General features: G+C 41.6%; 1 protein-coding gene across 4 annotated transcripts in view; it reads left to right on the forward strand.

Moving 5' to 3' along the window:
• The window catches only part of LOC141259599 (uncharacterized), a 248,968-nt gene that overhangs the window by 53,088 nt on the left and 167,931 nt on the right, over window positions 1-27,949 (forward strand). For 3 of the 4 annotated variants that reach the window (XM_073675832.1, XM_073675830.1, XM_073675834.1), the window contains 4 exons: window positions 4,248-4,354; window positions 15,543-15,675; window positions 20,162-20,368; window positions 21,608-21,800. In XM_073675832.1, coding sequence (XP_073531933.1) covers window positions 4,248-4,354; window positions 15,543-15,675; window positions 20,162-20,368; window positions 21,608-21,800 — 640 coding nt within the window. The remainder of the gene's footprint in view (window positions 1-4,247; window positions 4,355-15,542; window positions 15,676-20,161; window positions 20,369-21,607; window positions 21,801-27,949) is intronic. The other variant, XM_073675833.1, reaches the window with a different exon arrangement.

Here is a 27,949-nt window from a genome sequence, read left to right on the forward strand (position 1 = left end):
ATATATATATATATATATATATATACATATACATATACACACACACACACAGTACAGACCAAAATTTTGGACACACCTTCTCATTTAAAGATTTTTCTGTATTTTCATGACCATGAAAATTGTACATTCACACTGAAGGCATCAAAACTGTGAATTAAAACATGTGGAATTATATACTTAACAAAAAAGTGTGAAACAACTGAAAATATGTCTTATATTCTAGGTTCTTCAAAGTAGCCACCTTTTGCTTTGATGACTGCTTTGCACACTCTTGGCATTCTCTTGATGAGCTTCAAGAGGTAGTCACCGGAAATGGTTTTCACTTCACAGGTGTGCCCTGTCAGGGTTAATAAGTGGGATTTCTTGCCTTATAAATGGGGTTGGGACCATCAGTTGTGTTGTGCAGAAGTCAGGTGGATACACAGCTGATAGTCCTACTGAATAGACTGTTAGAATTTGTATTATGGCAAGAAAAAGGCAGCTAAGTAAAGAAAATGAGTGGCCATCATTACTTTAAAAAATGAAGGTCAGTCAGTGCGAAAAATTGGGAAAACTTTAAAAGTGTCCCCAAGTGCAGTTGCAAAAACCATCAAGCGCTACGAAGAAACTAGCTCACATGAGGACCGCCCCAGGAAAGGAAGACCAAGAGTCACCTCTGCTTCTGAGGATAAGTTTATCCGAGACACCAGCCTTAGAAATCGCAGGTTAACAGCAGCTCAGATTAGAGACCAGGTCAATGCCACACAGAGTTCTAGCAGCAGACACATCTCTATAACAACTGTTAAGAGGAGACTTTGTGCAGCAGGCCTTCATGGTAAAATAGCTGCTAGGAAACCACTGCTAAAGACAGGCAACAAGCAGAAGAGACTTGTTTGGGCTAAAGAACACAAGGAATGGACATTAGACCAGTGGAAATCTGCTTTGGTCTGATGAGTCCAAATTTGAGATCTTTGGTTCCAACCACCGTGTCTTTGTGCGACGCAGAAAAGGTGAACGGATGGACACTACATGCCTGGTTCCCACCGTGAAGCATGGAGGAGGAGGTGTGATGGTGTGGGGGTGCTTTGCTGGTGACACTGTTGGGGATTTATTCAAAATTGAAGGCATACTGAACCAGCATGGCTACCACAGCTTCTTGCAGCGGCATGCTATTCCATCCAGTTTGCGTTTAGTTGGACCATCATTTATTTTTCAACAGGAAAATGACCCCAAACACACCTCCAGGCTTTGTAAGGGCTATTTGACCAAGAAGGAGAGTGATGGGGTGCTACGCCAGATGACCTGGCCTCCACAGTCACCAGACCTGAACCCAATCGAGATGGTTTGGGGTGAGCTGGACCGCAGAGTGAAGGCAAAAGGGCCAACAAGTGCTAAGCATCTCTGGGAACTCCTTCAAGATTGTTGGAAGACCGTTTCCGGTGACTACCTCTTGAAGCTCATCAAGAGCATTCCAAGAGTGTGCAAAGCAGTCATCAAAGCAAAAGGTGGCTACTTTGAAGAACATTATATAAGACAGATTTTCAGTTGTTTCACACTTTTTTGTTAAGTATATAATTCCACGTGTTAATTCATAGTTGTGATGGCTTCAGTGTGAATGTACAATTTTCATAGTTATGAAAATACAGCAAAATCTTGAAATGAGAAGGTGTGTCCAAACTTTTGGTCTGTACTGATTATATATATATATATATATATATATATATATATATATATATATATATATATATATATATATATATATATATATATAGTGCCTTGTGAAAGTATTTGGCCCCCTTGAACTTTTCTACCTTTGCCACATTCCTGGCTTCAAACATAAAGATATAAAATTCTATTTTTTTTTGGGAAGAATCAACAACAAGTGGGACACAATCGTGAAGTGGGACGCAATTTATTGGATATTTTAAACTTTTTTAAAGAATTAAAAACTGAAAAGTCGGGCGTGCGATATTATTCGGCCCCTTTACTTTCAGTGCAGCAAAATCACTCCAGAAGTTCAGTGAGGATCTCTGAATGATCCAGTGTTGTCCTAAATGACTGGTAATGATAAATAGAATCCACCTGTGTGTAATCAAGTCTCCGTATAAATGCACCTGCTCTGTGATAGTCTCAGGGTTCTGTTTCAAGTGCAGAGAGCATCATGAAGACCAAGGAACTCACCAGGCAGGTCCGAGATAGTGTTGTGGCAAAGTTTAAAGCCGGATTTGGATACAAAAAGATTTCCCAAGTTTTAAACATCTCAAGGAGCACTGTGCAAGCGATCATATTGAAATGGAAGGAGTATCAGACCACAGAAAAATCTACCAAGACCTGGTCGTCCCTCTAAACTTTCATCTCGAACAAGGAGAGGACTTATCAGAGATGCAGCCAAAAGGCCCATAATCACTCTGGATGAACTGCAGAGATCTACAGATGAGGTGGGAGAGTCTGTTCATAGGACAGCAATCAGTCGTACACTGCAAAAATCTGGCCTTTATGGAAGAGTGGCAAGAAGAAAGCCATTTCTCAAAGATATCCATAAAAAGTCTTGTTTGAAGTTTGCCACAAGCCACTTGGGAGACACACCAAACATGTGGAATATGGTGCTCTGGTCAGATGAAACCAAAATCAAACTTTTTGGCCACAATGCAAAACGATATGTTTGGTGTAAAAGCAACACAGCTCATCACCCTCAAAACACCATCCCCACTGTCAAACATGGTGGTGGCAGCATCATGGTTTGGGCCTGCTTTTCTTCAGCAGGGACAGGGAAAATGGTTAAAAGTGATGGGAAGATGGACGGAGCCAAATGCTGGACCATTCTGGAAGAAAATCTCCGTCCCAGTCTCAGGTCTTTTGCAGACTCCAACAGGTTTATCTTCCAACAAGACTGATCCCAAACATAAAGCAAAATCTGCAATGGAATGGTTCAAAAATAAACGTATCCAGGTGTTAGAATGGACAAGTCAAAGTCCAAACCTGAATCCAATCGAGAATCTGAGGAAAGAGCTGAAAACTGCTGTTCACAAACGCTCTCCATCCAACCTCTTTGAGCTCAAGCTGTTTTGCAAGGAAGAATGGGCAAGAATTTCAGCCTCTCGATGTGCAAAACTGATAGAGACATACCCCAAGCGACTTGCAGCTGTAATCGCAGCAAAAGGTGGCGCCACTCAAGGGGGCCGAATAATATTGCACACCCCACTTTTCAGTTTTTAATTTTTAAAAAAGTTTAAAATATCCAATAAATTTCGTTCCACTTCACGATTATTTCCCACTTGTGATTCTTCCCAAATAAATTTGAATTTTATATCTTTATGGTTGAAGCCAGAAATGACGCAAAAGGTAGAAAAGTTCAAGGGGGCCAAATACTTTCACAAGGCACTGTATATATACACTGCTCAAAAAAATAAAGGAAACACTTAAACAAAAGAACATAACTCCAAGTAAATCAAACGTCTGTGAAATCAAACTGTCCACTTAGGAAGCAACTTGACAATCAATTTCACATGCTGTTGTTCAAATGGAATAGACAATAGATGGAAATTATTGGCAATTATCAAGACACACTCAATAAAGGAGTGGTGAGTGGTTCTGTGAGCACAACCCCCATCTGTGGACGTCGGGCCCTCATACCACCCTCATGGAGTTGGTTTCTAACCGTTTGTGCAGACACATGCACATTTGTGGCCTGCTGAAGGTCATTTTGCGGGGCTCTGGCAGTGCTCCTCCTTGCACAAAGGCGAAGGTAGCGATCCTGCTGCTGGGTTGTTGCCCTCCTACGGCCCCCTCCACATCTCCTGGTGTACTGGCCCATCTCCTGGTAGTGCCTCCAGCCTCTGGACACTATCCTGACAGACACAGCAAACCTTCTTGCCATAGCTCGCATTGATGTGCCATCCTGGATGAGCTGCACTACCTGAGCAACTTCTGTAGGTTGTAGAGTCCGTCTCATGCTACCAGGAGTGTGAAAGCACAACCAACATTCAAAAGTGACCAAAACATCAGCCAAAAAGCATTGGTACTGAGATGTGGTCTGTGGTCCCCACCTGCAGAGCGACTCCTTTATTGAGTGTGTCTTGATAATTGCCAATATGCTTGTTAATCAGTGTTGCTTCCTAAGTGGACAGTTTGATTTCACAGAAGTTTGATTTACTTAGAGTTATATTCTGCTGTTTAAGTGTTCCCTTTATTTTTTTGAGCAGTGTATACATGTATATATATATTTTTTTAGATAATCATAGTTTGTTTTTAATCAATATCATTTTTAGGATCAAAATACAAATGGATTATCCCTACAGCAAACCAGCATCAAGACTGCTGACATTGCAGGTCTCAGTAAGCGCCCAGCATCTTCCAAGACAAAGAAGGAAACTGGGTACGTACAGGACTTTTTCACTACCTATTGCAGTTACTATAGTGAGTCAATCACTACCATTTAATGCATTGCATTTTATGTAGAAAAGTACTGATACACAACTTTTAATTATTGAATTCCAGATTTTCATTCAGTCTCATTGCCACAGGTTTTGTCACACAAGGTGTGAGAAAGACTTAGTGCAACACAAAGGGAAGAGGGGAAGTGAGCCCAGACTCTAGGGAAAGGGGGGAGTGGAGACCTCCTAGGTAGATCTAGCGTCACTCTGTCACCCCTATCGTCCCTGTATTGGCTCTTCAATCACCGTACGCGTGCCTCGCCGTCTTTCCCTGGCGTATTGCTAAGGCTCGCGAAGGGAGGAGATGAGCACTAGTCGATCTCCACTAAACACTATAGACAACAAGGGTGAACAAATGGGAAAATTGCTTAGCTTAGCTTTAGATGACTCCAGACAAATGCGCACACGTCCTCAAACTCCAGAGAGGATGAAGTACTGCTCTTGCTAAAGCCTTCAGAAGTAGTAATGAATATCGCCAACACCTCCCTCTGAAACACAGCAGGTATTTATACACCCAAGCCAGGGTGTTAATTAGCCAGAGGGAGGTAGCCGTTGTGGATCTTAAGGGCCTGAGGAAGTTCAAGACGAAACGCTGCTGGGTTAATGACAGTGGTTGTTTTATAGGGACCAATAAACCTAGGTCCCAGCTTCCAAGAAGGAACTTTCAATCTTATATTCCTGGTAGACAACCACACAAAATCATTCACATTCAGATCCAGACTTGGCAAGCGTTTTCTGTCAGCCATACGTTTATACCTGTCTCCCATGATCTTTAAATTACTCAGAACACCCTGCCATACCGAGGAGAGCGACAAAGCAAACTGTTCCTCCTCAGGAACTCCTGAAGCTCCTCCGCCACTAAAGGTACCAAACTGTAGGTGATAACCGTATGCACCGAAGAATGGTGACCTGCCAGTGGATTCTTGATGATGATTATTAATGGCAAATTCTGCCAGCGGTAAGTAGGATGCCCAATTCTCCTGATTTTCGGAGACGAAACACCTGAGGTAGGTCTCCAAATTCTGATTAACTCGCTCAGTCTGTCCATTCGACTGAGGGTGGAAGGCAAAGGAAAAGGATAGCTGCACTCCCAGTCGAGAACAGAATGCCTTCCAGAACTCGGAAACAAACTGGGTCCCCAGATCTGACACCACATCGGAGGGAACCCTGTGAAGCTTCACAATCTCATTTATGAACACTTGAGCAAGTGTGTTGGCATTTGGAAGTGCAGGCAATGAAGTGAACCATTTTACTGAACCTATCTACTACCACCAAAACCACCGTTTTGCCTTCAGAAACCTGTAGGTCGGTAATAAAATCCACGGACAAGTGTGTCCATGGCCTACTAGGGATAGGTAATTTGATTCAATTCCCGGAAATCTAAAAAGAGACGTAGGCTGCCATTTTTTTTCTTCATGAAGAAGAACCTTGCCGCCACAGGCGAAGATGAGGGCCTAATGTCTCCCTTCTCCAGACTTTCCGCAATGAAATCCTTCATGGCTTGTGTCTCAGGGCCAGAAAGATTATACAGTCTGGACTTTGGTAGTTTAGCTCCGAGGGTCAGATTAATAGGACAGTCATATGCACAATGAGGAGGTAAATCCTGACACCCCTTCTCAGAAAAAACGTCCTCAAAACCAGACAGAAAAGCAGGTAATATTTCCGTAGAGACTGTAGCAAGGGAAATATTGTCACGCAAGGTGTGGGAAAGACTTAGTGCAACACAAATGGAAGAGGGGAAGGGAGCCCATACTCTAGGAAAGGGGAGAAGTGGAGACCTCCTAGGTAGATCTAGCGTAACCCTGTCTCCCCTAACGTCCCTGTATTGGCTCTTCACCAATCTCCGCACACGTGCCTGGCCCTGTCTTTCCCTGGTGAATGGCTAAGGCTAAGGAAGGGAGGAGATGAGCACTAGTCGATCTCCACTAAACACCATAGAGAACATGGGTGAACAAATGGGGAAATTGCTTAGCTTAGCTTTACACGACTCCAGACAAATGTGCACATGTCCTCAAGCTCCAGAGAGGATGAAGTACTGCTCTTGCTAAAGCCTTCAGAGGTAGTAATGAATATCGCCAGCACCTCCCTCTGAAACATAGCAGGTATTTATACACCCAGGCCAGGGTGTTAATTAGCCAGAGGGAGGTAGCCGTTGAGTCCTAGAGACAGCCTCTAAGAAGATATCTGTAATGCCAAACATAGTGATCAACTGCAACCAACTGCAGGGCGACTGTCTGACACCTCTGACACACCCATGACAGGTTTATAAAAATCAGCCCTTAGCCTTGCTGTCTGGCTTTACTAACATTTGTAAGAGAATGAGTTGTTCTAAAGAGTTCATGAATGTGGTACTTTAATGGCAAGAAGAACAAACAAATCAATTTTGGAACAAATGAAGTCAGACATGTAACTCGAAGCAAGGATTACCAAGCTACAACTTGCCTAGTTTGGACATACGAAGAGAGCAATCACTGGCGAAGGACATCATGGTCGGAAGAATAGAAGAAACAAGGCGAAGAGGAAGACCAGCAACCCCATGGCTTGATACTGTCAAGATAACAGCAGAAAAAGACCCTGGTGGATCTATTTAGGCTTGCACAAGATCGATCTTCCTACAGAGCATTCATCCATCAAGTTGTCATGGTTCGAGATCAAGCCAAAGGTCATTAAATAATAAATAGTAATAATTACTGTAATAGGATGACACCGTTGTAGCAAGTCAGTCCATGAAATTATGCCTGCAGAAAATATTCCATCACAACTGTGAGAGGGATTATTGAAACGGGAAAGCATTTAGGAACCACATAAACTCAGCCATAAAGTCTCAGACACAGACCACATAAAGTTAAAGACTGGGGTCACCGAGTGCGTACATACATAGTGCATGAAAGTCACCAACATTCTGCTGACTTAATAACTGCAATGCCTAAACCTCCTCTGGAATTAAATCAGCACAAATCTGTGCCTGGGAGCTTTATAACATGGGTCTCCATGGTCAAGCAGCCGCATGCAAACCTTACATCAGCAAGCAGGATGACACACATTGGGTGGAATTGTTTAAAGCGTGCTGCCATCGGACTCTGGAGCAGTGGAAGCATAGTCTGTGGAATGACAAATCACACTTTTCTATCTGGCAGTCTGATGGACAAGTCTAAGTTTGTCAAATGCCAGGAAAACGTTACCTGCGTGACATTGTGACAATTGTATTGTGACAACTCTAAAGTTTAGTAGAAAAAGTATCATGCTATATGATTGTTTTTCAGGGATAGACTTTAGGCCATTTAGTGTCAGTGAAGGGAAATCTTAAAGCTTCAGCATACTGGGACATTTTGAACAAGTGTATGTTTCCAACCTTGTGGGGTCAGTTTGGAGAAGACCCTTTTCTGTTCCAGCATGACTGTGCCCCAGTTCACAGAATATAAAGACATGGTTGCTTGACTTTCATGTACAAGAACTTGGACGACCGCACAGAATCTTGATCTGAATCCCATGGAACACCTTTAGGATGAGCTAGAATGGAGATTGCAAACCAGGTAGTCTCATCCTCTCAAATGCTCTTCTTGATGAATAGGTGGAAATTCCCACTGACATACTCTAAAATGTGGTAGAAAGACTTCATACAAGAATGGAAGCTGATATAGCTGTAAACTGGTCTCCAACTTCATATTAATGATTATGGATTTAGAATGGGATGTCATAAAAGCTTTTGTAGGTATAATATGTTGGTGTTCCAATACTTTTCTCCATATAGTGTATGCTTTGTATGAACTATATGAAGTCGAAGACTAATAGGAGAACATATGTATTTATGTCAATCATTTATGTTTTTAATCTTTACTGACATTTTGTATACATTCATTGTTCTAAACTATGCAGTTCTGCTGATTGTGCTTGTCATTAATTAATATTTGAGGTCCTACTCAGATACAGGGCAGTGAACCTAAGGCCTCAGGGTGTAAAAGCTTTTGACAACTCATACATTCTTATACAATTACATGTAGTTGCAATTGATTTTCAGTTGTAGAAAATCAGCAACAAACTCAAATAAATCATATAAATAATCTATAAACAGGTAAATTGAAATGCAATTGCTATTTCTTGGTCTTTGCTGCAGTATAGATCACCACTGTCCATCATCTTATAGTTATCCATGTCCTCAAATTGCTGATGATAATGACTTTCTGCAATCTGAAGACTAAATGATGACCTAACATTATGTCCTGAATACTTGAATAGATTAGATGCGTTTTCTTTTCAAACCTGTTTACTTGACTATGAAGTATTGGAAGTAGAGGCTGGTCTACATTCATGTACGTTCATGTTAAATCTTCCAAAGGTGGTGCGTGTATGTTGCAGGCAAATGTTATGCATATATTTTAGTCCATTATGTTGATGCACATAATTTAAAACTCAATGCCGAACATATGCCCCAGATGTATACAGCTCTATGGCTATACAGTTTCGTATGTCTGACTTTAAAATAAAAAATATACACTGAGCAGTAGAGGTTTTTGCATATTATTGTACTGCAATACTTGCCCAACTTCCTTTTTCAATACAGTATTTTTTAACAAAATGTCATTTTTGCACTTCACATTCAAGGTTAAAAAAAAGAAGAGACCACAGATTGTTCTCATCCTTTCTGTACTGCCCTTCCCTTTCTTCGTGTACCAGAAAAAAAATAACCTTTTTATTTTTCCAAATATTCTTCTATGCTATAATTTGCCACTATTTTTATACCATATTTATCCGTAATTCATTACTTCCTTAACTGTTTTTACCAATCTTATATAGAGGGTACCTTGTTTGAGAGTCAGTCTGTAGTTATCAATAACCCAGCTATAAAAAGCAGCATCACTATTCTTGTCTTTTTATTCCCGGAGCAAATCAACTCTTGTCAGCTTTCAAGTATGCAACCTAAAATTGTAAAGGTTCGAGTAATCAACAATTTAATTTGAACAATAATAGTATATAATTTCGACCATAAATTACTAATTGCGGCAGAGCTACAAATGACAAGAAATAAACTGTCCTAGGGCAGAGCATCTACTACTACTTCTAGATCCTGCCAGATTCATTCTCACTAGTAAAATTAGAGAGTAATATAACTGATTTTCTTTTGTTCTGATTAAGCTTTATAATAATGCTATAAATCTGTGATAATGATTTTTTTCCTTATTGGACAATGTATGAAAAATTCAATGACCTCATGTTAAATTATTTTTTTAAAAAGGACATTTCACTGTATTTTTTTTTTATTTATACTGAATACATCATCCAATTGGGTCTGCTTAACTGGTTCTGGAACATTTTTTCTTTTTGTTCTGTGCCCCGCCATTCCAAAAGTTATGACCATGGTAATAAGGGTGCAAATTTTTCCTTCAACCAACTAAATTTGCACCCTTATTACCAGAGGCATAACTTTTTGGAATGGAGGGGCACAGAAGAAAAAGAAAAACTGTTCCAGAATCAGTTGAGCATCCTAAAATGGAGGATGTACCCCTTTTAAATTAAAAAAAACTTTCCTCTCTGTCTTTGCAAATGTGTGATATACCCGATAGCTAGTACAAAGTGCTTGTATGTCTAAATGATCAGTGCGGTGAAGAAACGTAGCTATAAACGTAGCTATATTAATGTGACTGTCTTTAAATAGGTGTTTAATATGTGACTTTCCAAAAATATATATTCCAGTTGTTTCATAGGGGTGTAAACATCAATGTCCCCAAAATTTCAAGTCTTCTTAAAAAAAATTCAGCGCTCATTTAAGATCTTAAAAATGGCTAGCCCCTAAAAATATCCTGATTTTTATTGGTGAGATTCTAGTAGCTCAATCATCGACTCTGCCATACTCTTGCATTTCTTTATCAGCTTTTTTTAAATAACCGACTTCCTTTTCAACACAGATGAGGTAAAGGATATTGTGGATAAAAAAACACACCATAAAACAGCTCTGAATTAAATGTCCTTTACTCATTACCTGTAGTACTGGCACCTGTTTGAACTTGTTATCAGTATAAAAGACACCTGTCCGCAACCTCAAACAGTCAGTCACACTCCAGACTCCACTATGGTGAAGACCAAAGAGCTGTCGAAGGACACCAGAAACAAAATTGTAGCCCTGCACCAGGCTGGGAAGACAATCTGCAATAGGCATGCAGCTTGGTGTGAAGAAATCAACTGTGGGAGCAATAATTAAAAAATGGAAGACATACAAGACAACTGATAATCTCCCTCGATCTGGGGCTCCACACAAGATCTCACCCTGTGGGATCAAAATGATCTCAAGAACGGTGAGCAAAAATCCCAGAACCACACAGGGGGACCTAGTGAATGACCTACAGAGAGCTGGGACCAACGTTACACAGGCTACCATCAGTAACACACTACGCCGCCAGGGACTCAGATCCTGCAGTGCCAGACGTGTCCCCCTGCTCAAGCCATTACATGTCCGGGCCTGTCTGAAGTTTGCCAGAGAGCATTTGGATGATCCAGAAGAGTATTGGGAGAATGTCATACGGTCAGATGAAACCAAAGTAGAACTGTTTGGTAGAAACAACTCGTCGTGTTTGGAGGAGAAAGAATGATGAGTTGCATCCAAAGAACACCATACCTACTGTGAAGCATGGGGGTGGCAGCATCATGCTTTGGGGCTGTTTCTCTGCCAAGGGACCAAGATGACTGATCTGTGTACATGAAAGAATGAATGGGGCCATGTATCGTGAGATTTTGAGTGCAAACCTCCTTCCATCAGCAAGGGCATTGAAGATGAAACGTGGCTGGGTCTTTCAGAATGACAATGATCCCAAGTACACCGCCAGGGCAATGAAGGTGTGGCTTCGTAAGAAGCATTTCAAGGTCCTGGAGTAGCCTAGCCAGTCTCCAGATCTAAACCCTATAGAAAACCTTTGGAGGGAGTTGAAAGTCCGTGTTTCCCAGCGACAACCGCAAAACATCTCTGCTCTAGAGGAGATCTGCATGGAGGAATGGGCCAACATACCAGCAACAGTGTGCTCCAAGCTTGTGAAGACTTACAGAAAATGTTTGACCTCTGTCATTGTCAACAAAGGATATATAACAAAGTATTGAGATGAACTTTTGTAATTGACCAAATACTTATTTTCCACCAAAATTTGAAAAAAAATTCTTCCAAATCAGACAATGGGATTTTCAGGATTTGTTTTCTCATTTTGTCTTCATAGTTGAGGTCTACCTATGATGGCAATTACAGGTCTCATCTTTTTAAGTGGGAGAACTTGCACAATTGGTGGCTGACTAAATACTTTTTAGCCCCACTGTATATTCGGAAGTACGTATTATAGCATACTGCATTATTTGTTTTGGGATACGGCTGTAGAGACACCCTACCAGACTAGCTCTGCCTTATTAGTTTATGTAACACTGTGGAATAAAACTATGTTCTTCAAACATTGCAGCTTTGGCATAACACATAAAACACCTTATCAGAAAAAAGAAGTGTGCACCAGTACTGCTATAGTAGCGGTTGCTGATAGTCACGAGACCTGACAGGTTCCTTCAATTTAAACAATCAACCATAACATCCAAAACAATGTGAGTGTAGTCTTCAGATAATCTTCTTTATCATCTGTCAACATGGAATGGTCGGTTACGGACTGCCTTCACCTGGTGCAGTTTTTCTTATCAATGACTATGCAAAAAGTATTTCTGTAGGCATAAGCATTATTTTATTAAAGAAAGAAGAAATTTATAGTTTGATAAAAATGAAAAACAAAGTGGGGGAAAGGGTGAGGTGCTGGAATTGATTCATTTTTTTTCACAAGGTATACTGATGGATACTGGTAAAATGTATGCCATAAAGACAATACATTTGGTTAATAAAACTATTCGTACCTCAGACATAAAATGTGGGAGAATTTAAAATTGTATTTTATTATTTATTTATTATATTTAATAACTTACAGCTAAAAAAAATGTCAAATAGGAAGTTAGGTTGCCAGTGGAGTAGTTCTTAGTGGCTTAGCATTAGCAATTATGTATTAATTTGCCAAAAAATTACATACAGTACAGTTCAGTATTTTTACTACACCTGCCTAAAACTTTTGCAACGTAAGAATGTGTCCAAACATATAAATGTTTGTATTTTGATAAAAGATAAAAATAAACTACTAAGTTAATGAACAAAAGAAAAATCGAACTCTATATATTTGGTGTCTATGTCCTGCTGCTAAATAAATTTGTAGAAAATCATATGCTTCCCTCATGGTATTACATGATGGATAAGTATCTGCCTGTATTTTTCAGTATTGAGGACACTATTAATCCTGACCAAATCGACACTCCATTTGCTGAAATGCAGCCCCAAATTTGCAAATTAGCAAACAAACTGCCTTCTGTTACAGCCAAATAATTCAAATTTTGACTTATCAGTCCAGAGTACCTGCTGCCATATTTTTGCACACCAGGTTCTATGTTTTTGTACAAAGTTGAGCCAGTTGGATTTCTTTCAATGTGGAAGGCATGGCTTATTGGCTGCAGTTCTTCCATGTAGACCACTTCTGGCCTGACTTCTCTGAACAGTAGATGGGTGTACGTGTCTCTCATCTGCTTCATTTAGTTTTATTGGCAGACCATTCATCAAGAGCTTGAACCGTACATCTTGAAACCCCGCTTTGAAATCTTTGCCTGGGAGAGACCTTGCTGATGCAGTATAACTACAGTGGTGGCCAAAAGTATTGGCACCCCTGCAATTCTGTCAGATAATACTCAGTTTCTTCCTGAAAATGATTGCAATCACAAATTCTTTGGTATTATTATCTTCATTTAATTTGCTTGCAAGGAAAAAACACAAAAGAGAATGAAGCAAAAATCAAATCATTGATCATTTCACACAAAACTCCAAAAATGGGCCAGACAAAAGTATTGGCACCCTCAGCCTAATACTTGGTTGCACAACCTTTAGCCAAAATAACTGCGAACAACCGCTTCCGGTAACCATCAATGAGTTTCTTACAATGCTCTGCTGGAATTGTAGACCATTCTTCTTTGGCAAACTGCTCCAGGTCCCTGATATTTGAAGGGTGCCTTCTCCAAACTGCCATTTTGAGATCTCTCCACAGGTGTTCTATGAGATTCTGGTCTGGACTCATTGCTGGCCACCTTAGAAGTCTCCAGTGCTTCCTCTCAAACCATTTTATAGTGCTTTTGGAAGTGTGTTTTGGGTCATTGTCCTGCTGGAAGACCCATGACCTCTGAGGGAGACCCAGCTTTCTCACACTGGGCCCTACATTATGCTGCAAAATTTGTTGGTAGTCTTCAGACTTCATAATGCCATGCACATAGTCAAGCAGTCCAGTGCCCGAGGCAGCAAAGCAACCCCAAAACATCAGGCAACCTCCGCCATGTTTGACTGTAGGGACAGTGTTCTTTTCTTTGAATGCCTTTTTTTTTTCCTGTACACTCTATGTTGATGCTTTTTGCCAAAAAGCTCAACTTTTGTCTCATCTGACCAGAGAACATTCTTCCAAAACGTTTTAGACTTTCTCAGGTAAGTTTTAGCAAACTCCAGCCTGGCTTTTTTATGTCTCGGGGTAAGAAGTGGGGTCTTCCTGGGTATCCTACCATACAGTCCCTTTTCATTCAAACGCCGACGGATAGTACAGGTTGACACTGTTGTACCCTCGGACTGCAGGGCAGCTTGAACTTGTTTGGATTATAGTCGAGGTTCTTTATCCACCATCCGCACAATCTTGCGTTGAAATCTCTTGTCAATTTTTCTTTTCAGTCCACATCTAGGGAGGTTAGCCACAGTGCCATGGGCTTTAAACTTCTTAATGACACTGCGCACGGAAGACACAGGAACATTCAGGTCTTTGGAGATGGACTTGTAGCCTTGAGATTGCTCATGCTTCCTCACAATTTGGTTTCTCAAGTCCTCAGACAGTTCTTTGGTCTTCTTTCTTTTCTCCATGCTCAATGTGGTACACACAAAGACACAGGACAGAGGTTGAGTCAACTTTAATCCATGTTAACTGGCTGCAAGTGTGATTTAGTTATTGCCAATACCTGTTAGGTGCCACAGGTAAGTTACAGGTGCTGTTAATTACACAAATTAGAGAAGCATCACATGATTTTTCAAACAGTGCCAATACTTTTGTCCACCCCCTTTTTTAGGTTTGGTGTGGAATTGTATCCAATTTGGCTTTAGGACAATTCTTTTTGTGTTTTTTCATTGAAGACAAATTAAATGAAGATAATAATACCAAAGAATTTGTGATTGCAATCATTTTCAGAAAGAAACTGAGTATTATCTGACAGAATTGCAGGGGTGCCAATACTTTTGGCCACCACTGTACCTTTTACCTTGTTGCTGTGCTCAGTCTTGTCATGGTGTATGTCCTGTGACATGAAACTGTCTTCCATAATCTAACCTTTGTAGCAAAATTTAGGTTGTTCCTCCCCTAGTTTTCAGCCTTCTGTACAGCTGTTTTTGTTTGTTAATGACAGTGTTTCATTCTATATATGAAAATGATGATCATTATCATTTGTTACAGAAAATTGGTTACTCATACACGTGACTACAATTCTATAAAATCCCTGACCTTGTGTAAGTGTACCTAGAAGAATTGATGCCGTTTTGAAGGAAAAAGGTGGTCAATCCAAATATTGATTTTAGATTTCTCTATTGTTCGTTCACTTTGCATTTTGTTAATTGATGTCAAATAAGCTATTGACACTTCTATTTTGTAAAGTATTTTACCTTGCTGTATTTTTCCACACCTGCCTAAAACCTTTGCACAGTAGTGTATATGTGGGGATTTAGGAGCCGGGACCCCCCAACAATCGTAATAAAAGTGTGTAGCTATATCTACATTAAAACAGGATCCCTAGCCAGGTATTCAATGAGGGTTCTTACCTAACTATAATTTGTTATCTGATTGATATTTACGGTAACAATAGTTAATTTGAGACAATAACTATTTTTTGGGTTAAAGTTGTATTTTGTTTTACACTGTGACATTAGTAGCAATAAGTCACCCAGAACACATAAAGGCTTATAAAATGATGGAGAGAAGCTGTCGTCATTTTTTTTACTGCCTCGCTTGGCTTGGATATGGTAGTGACTATGCTCACTTATTATGTGTTTTTATTAAGGTACAATTACCAGAACACGCTGCAATTACTGGGACTAGATGAGGCAGAAGATAACAGCAAAGATCCCATATTGATGAAAGGAGCATACTTATCTCTTCTCTACTTGCGTCATCTGCGACTAAGGGATCTTCAGGTAAAATATTTTCTCATTTTCTTAGCACAACTACAGATGGAAATGAGATAAAGATTTCAAGCTGCCAGCACTTCATGATCCAATGTTAACTTATAGAAAAACAACGACAGCTGAACTGATTTCTCAAGAATATGCTCTTGTGACTGTACAAATAGAAAGCGAATGGGAGAAAAACGACATTAGAGTAAAGGTCATTGACTCCAGTATTTACTTGTTTCTGGATAAGGAGTAGTTAATAGAAAGGTCAGACCCAAGTATGGAACAAATGGGAAATATTGCCAGATGCTTTAGCTCCTGTTGGGTTTATGCTGGTATTTAAGTACTTATGTCTATGTTTCGAGGGCCAGGAAAGTAAATGTATGTCTAGGGAAAATTATTTGTAATTAATACAAGTAAACAGTAGGGGGTGCTGTTTAGAAACACTTTATGACAACTAATTTATTTGTGTCACTAACTAGTAAAAGGCAATTTTATTCTTCCTTTGGATATGTGACATCTGTGTTGGTGCTTGCCCTTACTGTTTCTGCTCCTGTCACCAGGCAGAGTCTTATTGCAGACGACGCAAGAAAGCAACTCTAATCCCATGTCCTCTGGTACTTGTAGTTCTGTCCTTACTGGGAGATCAGAAATTAACTTTTCAGGGTTTGTTTCTTTCTGTGTGGCCTGGTCGGGACTGCAGGCTATTTAAAGTGGTTGTCCAGTGTAAATTGATAAGTCTGCAGTCACTATGTGTGACTGCAGACTTACGAATCCCCCCAGAGCACGCACTTTGTCTAGTATGCGGCCTCGCTCTATAAAAGTGTATGGAGCGAGGCCACGCCCATTAGTCGGTTTCTAGCCAGGAGTATGCATAATGCATACATCACCGCCGCTCCCAGCTCAGAAACTGGCGGGATTCATAAGTCTGCAGTCACATAGAGTGACTGCAGACTTATAAATTTAGAACGGACAACCCCTTTAAGCTCCTGAAAACCTGCTGTCCACTGCCAGTTATAATTTGACATGCTCCAAGGGAACTTCTTAGTATCCTGTTTTGACTCCCTATAGACATTCCTAATTTTGACTGCAGCTCATTTTTTGACTATTCTCCTGCCTTGTGTTCTGACCTGGCTACTGGACAATCCTACTTGCCAGCTCGCACCACCGAACAGCAGCTAACTCTTTGGCCCCAGTCTAAGAACCCTGTTAAGTCCAGTTCCCTCCATAGGGTTTAAAGGGTGAAAACCAGGGCAACAAACTTGTTCGTGGTATCCCCCTTTAGAGCTGCCAAGTACCCACAAATATTGCTCCCGTTACAGGATAGATGTGATGAAATAATGTATATAGTAATCTGAAACTAAATGTATTATTCTGAATATATTCAGGGTATTAACAATAGAAGCTATAATTACAACTTAAAGGTGTTGTCCATCTTACCCTAATTATAGTTCTCCCCCTTGTAAAATTTAAATAACATATACTCCCCTTGCACTAGTGCTATTCCAGCAATGTCGGCGCCAGGTCTAGTGATGTTATGCTAAGAAAGTCTTACTGTCAATCATTGGCCGCTACTGGGTGATATGATAGTGTAGCACTCGGGAAAATAGGTAACACACTAAAAAGTGCAACTGACCCTGCCGGGTCCTGTACAGTCTAGAGATCCTGACACCGCAGATTACTGTGTGAGCTGAGACAGCCCTAACCACAGACTAGACGATGGCAACTCAGACCTATGCTGCCTGAAAGGCCATCGAGTGCTTGACATTCCTCCTAAGGAACCGAAGGGCAGAGCAGAGTGCAAACTACGTGCAGAAGGGAAAGTGTGCTGAAATAGAAAGAGATTCCAGAATTACTAAAACAAACCACAAAATGCAAAATAAAGGATTAAATAAGTATTGTTTAGAGATTATGCTGCCTACTTCTTAAAAAGAAACAGGTAGGTGCTGGGTAAAGAACATAAACAGCAGAGAGATAAACCCTAGCTGGTCTTTCACTGTCTGGCTTAAACTACAGCATTATGGCTGGACATCCAAATGAGACTATCACCAGCAGGAAATACCAGCAGGGAGAAAGTTACACCCGAAAGGTCATAGGGCTGACAAATGAGTAAATGAAAACACCTGTTCCCCTAAAACAGGGGTCCTCAAACTTTTTAAACACGGGGCCAGTTCACTGTCCCTCAGACCATTGGAGGGCCGGAATATAGTTTTTTTTAAAAACTATGAACAAATTCCTATGCACACTGCACATATCTTATTTTGATGTAGAAAAACAATACAGGAACAAATACAATATTTAAAATGAAGAACAAGTAAAGTTAGATAAACCGGTATTTCAATAGGCAGGTAAATGTCCCCAATAGGCAGCATAGGTCCCCAATAGGCAGGTAAATGTCCCCAATAGGCAGGTAAATGTCCCCAATAGGCAGCATAGGTCCCCAATAGGCAGGTAAATGTCCCCAATAGGCAGGTAAATATCCCCAATAGGCAGCATAGGTCCCCAATAGGCAGGTAAATGTCCCCAATAGGCAGCATAGGTCCCCAATAGGCAGGTAAATGTCCCCAATAGGCAGGTAAATGTCCCCAATAGGCAGCATAGGTCCTCAATGGGGAGGTAAATGTCCCCAATAGGCAGCATAGGTCCTCAATGGGCAGGTAAATGTCCCCAATAGGCAGGCTATTTCCCCCTTATAATGCCCCATGCAGGATGTCACCCCCCATATAATGCCCCATGCAGGATGTCCCTTTCTCCCACCATATAATACCCCATGCAAGATATCACTCCCCTGTCTTTATAATGCCCCATGCAGGATGTCACCCCCCCATATAATGCTCCATGCAGGATGTCACCCCTCAATATAATGCCCCATGCAGGATATCACTCCCCTGTCGTTATAATGCCCCTTTCAGGATGTCACCCCCCCATATAATGCGCCACGCAGGATATCACTCCCCTGTCGTTATAATGCCCCTTTCAGGATGTCACCCCCCCCCCATATAATGCCCCATGCAGCATGTCACTCCCCCATATAATGCCCCATGCAGGATGTCACTCCCCCATATAATGCCCCATGCAGGATGTCACTCCTCAATAAAATGCCCCATGCAGGATATCACTCCCCTGTCATTATAATGCCCCTTTCAGGATGTCACCCCCCCATATAATGCGCCACGCAGGATATCACTCCCCTGTCGTTATAATGCCCTTGTCAGGATGTCACTCCCCCATATAATGCCCCATGCAGGATATCACTCCCCAGTCGTTATAATGCCCCATTCAGGATGTCACCCCCCATATAATGCCCCATGCAGCATGTCACCCCCCCATATAATGCCCCATGCAGCATGTCACCCCCCCCATATAATGCCCCATGCAGCATGTCACCCCTAATATTATGTCCCATGCCTCCATACATTAAAAAAAAAAATGCAATACTCACCTCCCTCCTCCTCACCTGCTGCCGCTGCTCAGGTCTGTACTCCAGCGTCGCCCCGCTCTGTGCTGCCTGTGATGGCTCAGGGGAGGGCGCGGTGTAAAGACGTCACCGCACCCTCTGACCTGACACGTCACAGGGAGCGCACAGCAGGAAGACAGCGGATCCGCGGAAGCACGAGGAGAGGCAAGTATCCGGCTGCCGGGGCCCTGAGGGAGCGGGCGCTGACACCGCTCTCCTCTGCCCACAGCCCGGCGGGCCGGATAAAAATCCTCTGCGGGCCGCATGTGGCCCGCGGGCCGTAGTTTGAGGACCCCTGCCCTAAAAAGACTGAAGCATGGATAACAGAAACTAAACACCCAGAGAAAAGGTGTATCTGCGGTGGCTCGGCGGAGAGAAGCCGACCACAAAGGACAGGCTCAAGGGTTCGAACCCAAACGCATGACACTGGGCTGTTGCACTCTCACTTCCCTCAGACAAGTGAAAGTAGTGAGAGCAGTGAGATGCAGATTAAGAGGAGTCATGGTTAAAGGGAATAAGTCACCAGGTTTTTGCTAGGTAATCTGAGAGCACAATGATGTAGGACCAGAGACCTTGATTACAGTGATGTGTCACTTATTAGGCTGTTTTCCTTTTTCAATAAAATCAGTGTTTTATTAGAAGGAGATTATTACTACAGGACAATTGGCCTTGTGCATCATAGTCCACCCACACCCTCAACAATGATTAGCAGCTTTATGTCACTATACAATGTACACAGAAAGTTGAGGTGTGGGCAGGGTTATACACAGCTCAACAAGTGTTAGATCTGCAGCAGAGAAAATTGTTACTCTATCATACCTGCTGCATCCACTAAATTAAGTGATACATCACCAGAATCAAGGTCTCTGTCCCTATCTCATGCTGATGCCATATTACATAACAAAAACCTGCTAACGGATTTCTTTAAACATGACATTATTTTTTTCTGTCAAATTCATGTGGAATCCTACAGAAAATGATCCCTGTAGGAATTCATGAAGCAAAGTTATACTGGCGGATTAAATTAAATATGTCATTCCTGTGTCTTTACAGCGTATGAGTCTTGGAATCCTAAATTATTTCCGATCTATTGAGAGAACCCTAACAATTGACAGCTGTGGTCTCTCCAGTAGTTCTGGTAATTTGGCACACGGTGTGGGTGAACAAGCATGCTGGGTAAATGCTACTCAAGGTGGGTCTGGTATGACCGGAGGACTTGGATCTCACCAGTATATGTACCAAACACCGGCAGACCTCCAGGTATTATCTTTGTTAAGGATACATGACATCTACATCTCCTACATTTTCTATCATTAGTGACATCTGATATTATTGTATTAACTAATAACTAAAGGAACTCAAGGGAAACTGGGACCCCAAGTATGGAGCTCCTAAAACACAATGTACTTGTACACATGAATGGAAAATCAACAACAGCTGAACTGATTTCCCAAGAATTTGCAAAACATTCTCCAAACGAGATACATTGGCAAGCAGAGCATACCATAAACATAGTAACCCTGGTACAGATACTAGCACTACATTTATCAGACTATATTTTGCTTATGATTTTATGTATTGACACCTGTAAAAATAATTTAGTCTATTTTAAAGGGAATCTGACTCTTCATTTATGCTGCTGAAGGCAGTATAAGGTAGTGATAGAAACAATGATTTCAGCACTGTGCCTATGGTGTCATTTTGGGGAAATTTACAGTATTAGTTGCAGTTCTTGCACCGTCCTTGTATTCCACCCTCCCGTCACTGGCTGGCAGCCTGCTCCCTATTACTGTGCATAGCTAGAGACTGTCAGTCAGCAGCCGGTGGGCAGGGTCAGCCCGTAACCTATGAATATTGGGGACTCCAGAGCTCACGAGCACTGCAACGAAAAAATGTAAACTGGGAAATCCATATTTATCTTACCAACACGCTGCAGGTCCATGTCCAGTGCTTGTCAGGTCTCCCTCCTGCCTTGGTACATCCTGTTCTGACCATTTGGACATGTGACCACTGCAGCCAATCAGTGACATTGCTGTCGCATTGCACACAGATGTAGCCAGTGATTGTCTGCAGCGGTCACTTGCTTGTCTGGCTAGAAGAGGAAGCATAAAAACAAAAGGAGAATCAGACAGTGCTGGAAGGGGAGAAGAGGAGGAGAGGGCAGCACTGGAGGATTAGTAAAAGAAGTTTAATTTATTTATTTACTTATTATTTTTCTCAAATACTTCTGCATGTTTTTTTTTTTTACTTATGAGTGGAAAACAGCAGACTGACCTGAAGGAGTAAGATAATTAATAGCAACACTTAATGCTGACATTATATGTTGAGCCATCTTTCTTTCTCTTGTTTTACATTTGATTTTATTTACTTTTATATGGCTATCTAGTTATCCAGAATTTGATAAACCGGGATTTTGTAAAGTAATTGATGGATTAAATTAATTTTACTGTCCATTGCCATCAACAATACATACTGCTTTATATTTTATTTAACCGCCAGGTTCATAGTGAAGAATTCATGGAGTTTTCAGAGGTTGAGAATCACAATGATTTGTACACAGTGGAAGATGGCATAATTCACACGCAGGATCAGAGAGGAGTGTATGTGATGTATGATGCTGCGCTTGAGGATATCAAACAATTACAAGATCACATGTTGCTGTTAACAACTCTCTATATTGAGAAAGATCGAAGTAAGATGTGAAATTTTAATTAGAACTAGTAATGAACAGTATTTGTTTTTTGATGAGTATAATATTCACTACGTGCAGATTGCTCGCACTGATGCTGCACCATTATTTGCAAGAAAAGTACAGTATAAAGAAAGTGAATGGGATGTGAAAAATAAAAACTCTTCAGTTTACTTACGCTGCTCAAAGGAACACATCATCAGAAAATGACCCATTGTTTAGTGAGTAACCGTCGTTTTAATTTTTATTTCATAAATTAATAGTACACATGAAAATAAGCAACTTAAAATATAAGTAAATATAAATGTAAAATATCTTGTCAGAGAGATCTGCTTCTTTCTCTGCCAAAACTGATCATCTCAATTCATTGTTTAAAATCTGTATTCAGTGAAGACAGATTTTCCTATTACTGAGATAGGAGATGACAGCTGGTGCTTTAAATTCTATGGAGAGGAGGAGGGAGGAGCTAGGGACAGACAAAGATATTCTGCTGCAAGGTCTCTTGAAACAACAGTCATAGCTATAGTTCTCCATGGAAATGTATGAGCACAAACTGTCATCTATCAAAGTAATGGAAAAGTCTGTCTCCTCTGAAGACAGAGTTTATCCTTGAATTGGGAGAATGAAAGATCAGTCCTAGAGGAAAAAAAAGCAGATCTCTCTGATAAGATATATTACAAAATTTCTTATCTTCATGTACTCTATTGATTTATGAAAAATATTAACACAGTTACTCTTTAAATCTACCATGTACATTAGAAACAATGAACAGATTATTGACTTTCTCTTTTGTATTGAAGCATCTAATGAGCCTGTGCAAAAGTTATTGTGGAAGTAGGGGGAGCTGTGACATCACCTATTGTGATTGGTGGATCCAGTGTTATCAGCTGTGTATTGAGGCGTTACCTGTTATTGTAATCCTGCTTCTGATAGAAAGGAAATTACAAGATTGCTATTTTTTTCCTTTAAATAAAGCGTGTAACGCAAAAAACTGATGTAAACAATAGGTTATTTTCTGACATCACATTCCCTTTAAGGGGAGTGTATCATCATAAATTGACCAATTGATTAAATCAGGTTTTTGATTACATGTATTTTTTTTTAATGTTGGCAATCATTTAATTTCAATTCACGATCGTAAAAAAAAATAGTAATATTGCAATTTTCACGCTGGCCACTGGGGGCTATTTTAGACTCATAATTCCTGCTCTTTCAAGAAGAGTTTTCAGCAAGGCTCCATATTACCAGAGGCAGGAGTACTGTACAGGTAACACTTCTATATCCAGCTGATAACACAGGATCCACCAATAACAATAGGTGCTCACATATGACCCTGCCCCCCTCCCTTCACAATGACCTTTGCACCGGCTCATTAAATTCTTCAATACACAAGTACATGTGTTATTTCCTAAAACAATGAGAAGTTAAAAGCTTAAAAAAAAGCCCTAGTGGCCAGTGTGAAAATTGCAAGATTTCTTTTTTTAATACAGATTGTGAAATGTAAAAAAAAATTGCCAAAAATGTGTAAAAAGTACATTTAATACAAAAACCTGATTTAAATACTGTCATTTTCCTTTAAGCTACGCAATGTTTTGGTTTGTGTTTGTGCTCTTCAACTTCCGTGGAGTATTAAACTCATGGAGGCCAATTTGTGGACAAATCTCTCCAGAAGCTACATCTGTGTTTACATGGTGTGGGGGTGGGGGAGGAACACATTTTTCCAGTTTTCAATTTAACAATATCCAGTTTGATCATTTTTACTTATCGCATTAAATGTTGGGAAAGCATAATTCTTAAACTTAGAGCTACACGACAAACTGTGAGCAGTTGTTCTGCACAACTAGAAATGTATGGTACTTTTCCCATGAGATTTGGGCTTTTCCCTCTGTAAAAGTGTAAATGTTTCTTTCTCCTTGTAAATATCATTTTGCAATCATTTTTGGTATAGTAGAGGACACCACATCTTAGTTGGCATATGGCACTATGTGAAACTTCCTGCCAGCATAAATTCCTCAATATAATTTATTGCTTATTTCTAGCTCTAAAGGGAATGTGTCACCAGCATTTTGCTACCACAACAGCAGCATAATGTGGGGGGCAGAGACCCTGATTCCAGCATATCTCTTACTGGAATGTGTTTTTTATTAAATCACTGTTTTATCTGCTGCACATCTATCAGTTCTCTGAATGCTGAGCTCTGTATAAACCTGCCTGTCATGGTACAAGCTATGACTAAGAACACTTAATGCGTTCAAAACGTGTCAGTTTTGTTCTCCTCTCCGTGTGCTGACTCTTTTTAATGAATCTTTTCTACTAATAATAGGCGTTTGTACTTATATAGTACATCTATTTTTTCCACTAAAGAATGCTGGATTTTCTCCTCCTTTTTCCCTCCTGTCATGTCCCATGACTTGGGAATGATACAGTATTGTATTGTCATTATATTGTCTCCCTGTAGCTCTGATGTCAGTAACCCCTCCCTTTTCCTTCATCCACATCTAGTGTATGTCAGCCATGTTACAATCTCATGTCTTTTGCATCTCTGGTTCAGAATAGTTCTTTTTACCTACTTTAATTGTGCATAACTACAAGAATTCAGCTTGAAAATAAACCTTCTTCTGGAATCTTCATGCTTACCTCCTGCAGTCGAGTCAAGCTATCTGATGAAATCTCTTTGTGTGAGTTCTGGTACATAGAGATACCCATAAAAACGGTGTCTCAAACGCCCCACACTTGCAGCCTAGTTGTGGAGCCAGAATACCATCCACACCACTAATTGGCGTGGACCACTGATTGGTTATACAGAACTCATTAATATGAAGGACAACATGACAGCAGGTTTACTAGTTCTCTAGTGATAATTGTCTGCTGATAAAACAGTGATTTTATGAAAACTACAGCAAGAAGCCCAGTAAGTGACACATTTCTGGGATCAGTGTATCTGTCCCTACATCATGTTGCTCTCAGATTAGGTAGGAAAAATCTGGTGACAGATTCCCTTCTAGTAAACAAACATCGGCCTTCATATTAGTGATTAAGTTACTAAGCAACTGGTCAGTACGCTGTGCCTGCAACCCATATGCCTACTCTGAAATATCATAGCAAAAACCAGGAGAACCAAAGCGTAAATATGGCATAAAATAGATTTATTATTTAATACAAATATAAAATTCCAAATGTTCAATCAGAAAATTATTATCATAACAGACATAAAGTGCAGTGTGCTGGGAAAGAAACTGCTGCACTTTCACACATGCCCCCCAACCTAAATAACCACATCAAAACAGAAAATTCCATATTGATAGAAAGGCCTGAATCAGGTCAAGGAAATGGTGCATGTGGCATAGTTTTGGAGTCATCATTCAAAGGGTAAGTAAGGCTGGTAATGCTTACCGCTGGGTATGATGGGAGGTAATGTGGAGGGCCGCAGCAGAGTGATATCCCGGCAAGAGGATGCCCCGACGCTCGTTTCGCCACTATAAACGCTGGCTTTTTCAGAGGCGTGCTCAAAGCTGCTGAGCAGGACCTTAAATACGCCCTCCCACAAATCACATGACAGAATTGGAGTCATGTGATCGGAAGGTCCTCCACAGTGTGTGCTTCATGGCGCATGCATTGGGCCTCCTGGAGTCCCATGGCATGAGCACTGACCGTCAAATGGCGGCACGCACCCAGGAGCGCGGTGACGCACATGCTGGGAGCGCGCAGCCGGAGGGAGACAGCCATGCCCGGGCCAGGGGACCGGAGAACCACAGCGCATGCGCACCGCAAAGTGTGGTACCAGGTACATCAAGGTACCACTGGGAGGAACAAATATTCGGGAAAAGACTTTACATTCAGAATACAGAAAATTGATGATATTAGTGAATGCAGAAAGACTACCCGTGTTATGGTATCCATATAATCACAAATATATAAAACTTAATCATTATACAATAGCATATAGACCGCAATCAGTCCAATAAAGGGAATAATTAGGATGACACGCCAAATATTCTTTCCAGGCATAGTGGTTCAGAGGGCAAGGTCAGGTCCCACTCAGGTGCTGATCAAAGAAAAAAAAACAAGCAGTAAACAGAAGTAAAAAAAACATATAAAAAATGATTAAAAGAAGCTGAGGACTAAAGGATGGGACTTACAGGAGAGCAGACAGATCATATCTTACCATTCATAAGAAGGAAGCAAAACCCAGTGCCTCATTCAACCCTCGCAGAGCCATGGTGTCAAGATTGATAATCCATCAGGCCTCTTTCTGGGCCAGAAGTTTCCCCCCATTTCCTCCACGTGATCCCAAGTGTAGGATATCTATCCCACGCACCCCCAGAGATTTTGGATCGCAATTATGTTTGCGCCGAAAGTGACGTGGGAGAGTCCTAAGTTCTCGGGGGTCGGTCTCTGATCTGGCCGCACAAATGTCACGCACATGTTCCCGTACTCTCATCCTCAGCTCCCTAGTGGTCAAGCCAATATAAAATTAATTGTCAGGCACACGTGGCCTAGTAAATCACATGTGTAGAACCGCATGAGATATAACTGCGGATCTGAAATTCACGGGAGCCATCGGATGAGGTAAAAGGAAACAGAGCGCACGACATTCGCGCAGGCCAGGCAGTGACCGCATGGGAAGAAACCCACCACGGGTCCACGGGATCGAATGGGATTAGAAGGTGGGGGGACATAGTGGCTGGAAACCAATAAGTCCCCCAAGTTGTGGGCCTTACGAGGAGTCATCAAAGGGTAGTCTCCAATGTGATCACGCCGGGAGGGCTCCGCACCCAGAACCCTCCAATGTCGGGAGAAGATCCGCCGCATCGCCTCTCACTCGTGGTTGAAGGTGGAGATGTAGCGGACCTTCCCCGAGTCGTTCTTACTGTCTGAGGGAACGGGGTACAACAAGCAGTTGCGCGAGGTGCCCGTGCCCTCCCATAGCCACGGCCGATGTACCTGTTACTATACCCTCGATTTTTAAAGCGGTCGGTAAGATCGGCCGCCTGTTTCTCAAAGTGAGAATCAGTGGAGCAGATCCGCCTCATCCTCAGAAATTGTCTGATTGGGACGGCGCTAATTGTTGATGTATGGTGTGCGGACGAGGCGTGAACCAGGGAGTTGACCGCCGTTGGTTTACGGAATACATCAGTCTGGATGCGACACTCATTGTCAACCTCCAGAGTGATGTCCAAAAAAGGCATTTTTTGATGGTGGTAACTATATGTCAACTTAATACCCCATTCATTAAGGTTCAACCGCCTCATAAACTCATCAAGCTCCTCCACTGTCCCCTGCCAAAGAAAGAAAACATCATCTATGTACCTGAGCCACGTCAATACCTGGTCCGCACCGCGCACGCCCTCGCCGCCAAAAATGTCCCTCTCCCAGGCGCCCAGGAAGATGTTGGCGTACGAGGGCGCGCAGGCCGTCCCCATTGCAGTGCCACGCCTCTGTAGGTATACCACATCTTTAAAAAGAAAATAATTATGATGGAGGACAAAGTGGAGGAGCTCGAGGGGAAAGTCATATGACAGGCCGTTCAGATCGGAAGTCCCGAGGAAGAGGCGGACCGCCGCCAAACCGAGATCATGCTTGATGCAGGTATACAGGCTCTCAACATTGGCCGTGACCATGAGAGTACTCTCATCCACAAAGACGCCATCAACCCACCTGAGGATGTCCATTGTGTCTTTGATATAGGAGGGTAGTGTTTCCACAAATGGCCGAAGGTGATTATCGATATAAGTACAAATCGGTCCACTAAGGCCCCCCCAGGCCAGACATGATTGGATGCCCAGGGGGGCTGAGGGCGTCCTTGTGGATTTTAGGAAGCAGATAGAACGTAGCTGTCCGAGGAGAGCGTAGCGTTAACGCCTCAACGGTTTTCTTATCAATGATGTGTTGTTCACAGGCCCGGGCCAGGATCCCCTGGAGGGTGGCAGAGAAGGAGGCAGCAGGATTAAATGACAGTCTAGAATAGGTGTTAGTATCTCTTAGCTGTCATAGTACTTCCCTCTCATACTTGGAGCATGGCCATATAACAATGTTCCTGCCCTTGTCTACCGGTTTAATGACAGCATCCTGAAAGGATCGTAGTTGGTGGATAGCCGTACGCTTGGAGTAAGTAAGGTTGTCAAATCTTCTGCGGGTAGATAATTGTTGTA

The sequence above is a fragment of the Phyllobates terribilis genome, unplaced genomic scaffold, assembly GCF_046119375.1.
Source record: "Phyllobates terribilis strain yellow unplaced genomic scaffold, ASM4611937v1 Scaffold_3__8_contigs__length_932513732, whole genome shotgun sequence".
Classification (NCBI taxonomy): Eukaryota; Metazoa; Chordata; class Amphibia; order Anura; family Dendrobatidae; genus Phyllobates; species Phyllobates terribilis.